Genomic DNA, 4,955 nt, shown 5'->3' with positions numbered 1-4,955 from the left:
AGACTGGTTACCTTGAATAAAGAAGCTACTGGGAGCACACACATGGGTAATGTTTTTCATATTTTCATAGAATCCCAAATGCTTCCCTAAGATTGCCTGTGTAGCTGAATGGATCTGCTTATGCAGGCAGCCATTTTAGAATTCATATAAGCAGAGGACTAACTATAGCCTCATTGGAATAATTAAAGATGAAGAATTCATGTTACTTTGGGATTGCCATAGATGGACCTGTTTGGAGGAGCATATCTCATAAAGACAGCTTGATTTCAAATGTTTTCATTTTTGGCAAACTTCTAAAGCTTGTACATATATATTCATGTTTTAGGTGTTCTCCTTCATGCCAGTTTGCTTTTGTCCTAACATGCACTCACTGCTGGAGAAACAGCCTTACATAGTCACTCTTTTGAGGACCCTGAAGCCTTTCCTGTTATCTACAGTTACTGAGCATTCATTTAATTAAATTTCTGACATGCCGTACTACCACTTTCTACCCATCAGACCTTCCATTGTTTCTACACACAACCAACATAGTCATTTTAAGTCATACCATTTTTGGCTTGTTCATTGAAATCTATGCCTATGTAACATAATGATCAGATATGACATATGCAGTAATTAAATATGAACATGTTGATTGAATTATTGAATATGATAGTTAAAGATGGAATTCAAGCATTAGCTATGGTAATCAACAAGCAAAGATAAATGTGTTTTGTAACTAATTGGTGGCACCAGGACTCTTCTACGTTGCTTCCACATCTTTGGAAACCCACCAGTTCCTCTGTCCACTGATCTGCAAAACTGAAATGATCCAATGGAGCCAGGTTTTGATTCAGAATAACCAGATGATGATGAGATATTAATGTTGGCAGTGAAGACGCTTGTTAGCAGCAGTCATATCTGGGTCACCTTTGTTCTTCTGGCCATAGTGCAAGACTGTTCTTGGGATGGACCAAGTGACCAACAAGTCTCTGAAACCACATGTAGGACTAGCATGGGCTCTTCTGTGTGTGGCTGAGTAGGTCATTGTAGATTTGAGATCGCAGAAACCTTGGGTAGGAATCCCTTTCCATTAGACTGTGTACTCTCAACTGGGCCAGGTCGAAACAGGACAACGTTGGGTGCAGTAGATTTCGTCTAGTCATTTCTCGAGTTGGGAAATCAATATTTACCTTTTAAAAAGCAAAGTTTAAACCACAGTGAGTGTACAAGGTGAGTGTGGCATACATTTCTAGCAATTTTATACAGTGGTAATGTTTTGTACAATGTTAGTCATCGATAAATGTGGAAAGTTTGAAGTTTAAGTGATAGCGTGTGCAAGCTTGTGGGACACCTTAGCTCCCTTTTTGTGGCTTTATTTGGCTATTCAAGTTTTTTCTTTTATATGTCTTAATATAATTCAATTACTAGATACATAAAACAGCAATTATTCCCCATTGTACATTTAGGCTCTAAGCTAAAGCTCTATGCTTTAAGATCCTTATTTTGAGCAGACCACACAGAATTGCTGCTTAAACTGAACTTCAAGGCACACACAAAAAAAGTTTGTTTTGCAGGGGTCACTTGAAACCGTGCCTATATTGATGAATTTGGAAAAAATGTGTCCTTGGTGAATAAAATGTTGTTTTAGCTGCTGTTCACCCTCATTTTCTTGTTATGCAGACTGGTCACTTCAGCCCATATCCTTTGTGGCAGATGAGTGGCTTCCTACATGCCTTAGGTAGCTCACAACTCTTTCTCTGTGTGGAATGCCAAAATGCAGGCCCTCCCACTATAATCACAATATGCATTTCAGACTGGGTAATGACAAGGGGAGTACACTGTGCCCCTGCTAAAGCAGACATTGACCAAATCACTTCTCCAAACTCTCCCAGGGACCAGCTCCAAGTATGGCTGTATGCAGATGGCTCGTAAGAGCTGCAGTTTCATTGCACATGCTTATGTCTCTAGAGTAAGGAAGGAGAGGCTTTTAAATATGGCACTATGGAAAAGGATAGGAAAAAGAGCACCTTTAGTCTATTTTCAAAGTTCAAAACATCTGTGTTTGTGTGTTTGTGTGTGTGTGTGTGGGGTCCTATGGCATAGGGGATCACAAACACCCCTATACCATCATGGGTTTTCAGACTGACATTTTTGGAGTACCAGCAAAAACAGATTATATCCTCAGAAGATGTAACAGTTGCATGGTGATGCAGAGAGAAGCTGCTAAGCATCTTGGCTATTCTGCAGGTGATTAACATATTGGGCCCTTTTCACATGGGCACGGATCCTCGTCTGATCACAGCAGTAAGGAGCGGATTTCACTGCAGTGACATCTGTGTCACTACAGTTTTTCCCTCCATCTTGTGATAGAGGAAAAAACTGCAATTACCATTTACATCAGATTACCCCACATCCAGCACGATCCAGTTTGGCAAAACGGATCTCTGATCCGTTCGTTTTTCCAGACCCGGCCGGAGTCGGGGGTAACTGTGTGTAAACGGATGGGTGTCCCATATACTTACATTGGGCATCCGATTGGGTCCGCCTGAAAAACTGACAGACGGACCAAATCGGACCGGCTGCGTTAAAGGGCCTTAGTCTGTACTTTTTCCTGTTCAAGTAAGGTTACTTCATCAGTGAGTTATGAACCTATTCTGGTATGTTTTCTTAATACAGTTAGCTTTGTTCCTGAACTTTAATTGTTTTTACTCGGAAGAATTTGTCTTTACAGATCAGGCATCATGCGAGAATGATCCAAAGCATTGGAAAATATTTTGGAATCATAATTAACTCTTCCATTCGTTGTGCCATCTCATTATCACTCAGACATGCACATGATCCTCTACACTGCCTTATTTTTTATTTGTTTTATTTCAATACATTTTTATTGGCATATAAAGATGTAGAAAATACAAACAATGCAGACTTGACCAAAGCAGATGGTGGGTCTCAGGATACAGACAGTCAATGTTGTTAACACAAGATAATTACTTTAATATTGAATACTTTGTGGTCATTGCAGCGTACAATTGTTATAGATTGCTTCAAGGTGTTGTATCCCACTGCCTGGCAGATGCACGGTTCAGTCCAACGGGACAAACCGGTGTTAGCCAAGAGTTTTAAGGAGAGTTAGTATTAAAGTAAAGGTATAGAAGTAGAATGTTACAGTAGAAGGGACTGCTTTACAGCCCTGGCCGTAAGAGAAAGGCAAGAAAAGAGGGGGAGGAGGGAGAGTGGGTAGGTTGAAGGGACAGGGCGGGGGAGGGAAGGTTGGGGAAGCGTGGAGTACATCCGGGCATGGTTATTAGGCTTGTATCAGGCAGTGGTGGAAACTAGGGTGCCTGTTCACACGTCCAATAACGTTCTATCAAAGTTCGGTGGGAAGAAATTGGCAACCCATGGTTCCCATATTCTATCAAATTTGGAAAAATTGGCAAGTAATTTCGCAGTCAGCTTCTCGTTAATTACACTACCTTATTTTTTTAACAACTATGCTTGAATTTAAAAAAATGCTTGTAAAAATGTAAGCATATAACATTAGCTGGTATGTTGCATGTGTTATTTGCTTGTGTCCCAGCATGAATACAGTTATGATTTCAATAACACATCTTCAGTGAAATCTGCAGAAACGTAGAAAAGAAAAATTGCTAAGGGGAAAAGGATTGAATCTTCAAAGTTTTCTGATGTTATATACAGTATATTAAATTGTGTCTAAACCCAAAAACATAAATTAAATATATTGCAGCTTACCAGAGCTTAGATGTTGTGGCTGCATTAATCTTTTTTTTCAGACTTTTTGTCCTTTATTTTCACCTGGTCATCGGGCCAGTAACACACTTCCTGTCTTAGAGTGACTCCATTTAATAGAAGAGAAACAGAGCCACCCTTGGACAGCAGTATTGTCAGCTTGTGGGGAGAGTAGTGCCAGATACACTAGCAGATTTATCTGGACTGGACTAACAAATTAAATCTGAACTCCAGCTTACACTTTTTAAGCAGTTACATGATCCGTTTTTTTTTTCCTTCTGGAATAAAGGTTTTACATAAATGAATGGAAGCTGGCCATTGTAAGCACCCCTGTCATTGGTAAATGGTTTGTCTCAACCCTTTATCTGCCAGTTTTGTTGGAAAGCTCAGTCTGTTAAAGTAAATTGAAAAATAACAGAGTTTCTGGGAGGATCACCAGGTGAAAATAAAGAGAAAGAAAGAATAGTAGTGTAGCCATCACATCAAAGGATTTATAAACTGCAATATATTACATTTTTGTTTTTGGGTTTAGATACTCTCTAACCACTTGAAGTCCGCGGTGTTAAACTCCCTTCCCATCCAGGCCATTTTGGTGTATTCAGCGCTGCGGTACATTGACTGACATTTATTCCGTCATGCAATGCTGTACTGAAATACATTTTATACCATTTTTTTAGGGACAGATAGAGCTTTCTTTTGGTGGTATTTATTCACCACTGGGGTTTTTTATTTTTTACTATATTAAGGAAAAATGACCGAATTAAAAAAAAAACTGTTTCCCCTATATTAAATAATAAAACATTTATTATTACCCAATTTTTTGGTCAAATATAAAAGACGGGGTCACGTCGGGAAAATAGACACCAAACATGTCAAGCCTTAAAATTGCGTGCGCGAAACCTCAAAAAACTATAATACCCAAAATTGGCCACAGGCGACGCTTTAAAAGCTTTTACCGCTCATCAGTTTAGTGTCATCAGTGATTGATGGCCCTAAAATTATTGTTCTCACTGCAACGTTTGCGGTGATATGTAACATGTGTAGCGCAATTGTCGTTTTCGCGCGCTGGTGCTTTACACATTACTTCCGTATTCACAGCACGGAGGGAGATCAACAAGGAGGAAGATGCTGATCTCCCTCCCATCTTACCTCCTGACACCCTCCCGAGCCGCTCCCGGGCCGCAGATGGGGCAGCGGATCCCGGGATTGAAGGTGAGGGGTCAGGG

General features: G+C 40.0%; 1 protein-coding gene across 3 annotated transcripts in view; it reads right to left on the bottom strand.

Moving 5' to 3' along the window:
- Window positions 1-594: 594 nt before the first annotated feature.
- Window positions 595-4,955, bottom strand: part of LOC108792575 (regulator of G-protein signaling 8-like) — a 39,678-nt gene continuing 35,317 nt past the window's right edge. For all 3 annotated transcript variants that reach the window (XM_018563378.1, XM_018563381.1, XM_018563379.1), the window contains exon 5: window positions 595-1,172. In XM_018563378.1, the coding sequence (XP_018418880.1) occupies window positions 990-1,172 (183 nt within the window). In that variant the 3' untranslated portion in view covers window positions 595-989. The remainder of the gene's footprint in view (window positions 1,173-4,955) is intronic.

Source organism: Nanorana parkeri, unplaced genomic scaffold, assembly GCF_000935625.1.
Source record: "Nanorana parkeri isolate BGI_ZX_2015 unplaced genomic scaffold, ASM93562v1 scaffold660, whole genome shotgun sequence".
Taxonomy (NCBI): Eukaryota; Metazoa; Chordata; class Amphibia; order Anura; family Dicroglossidae; genus Nanorana; species Nanorana parkeri.
The sequence above is the reverse complement of the archived record's forward strand: the minus strand, read 5'-3'. Positions and strand labels throughout refer to the sequence as shown.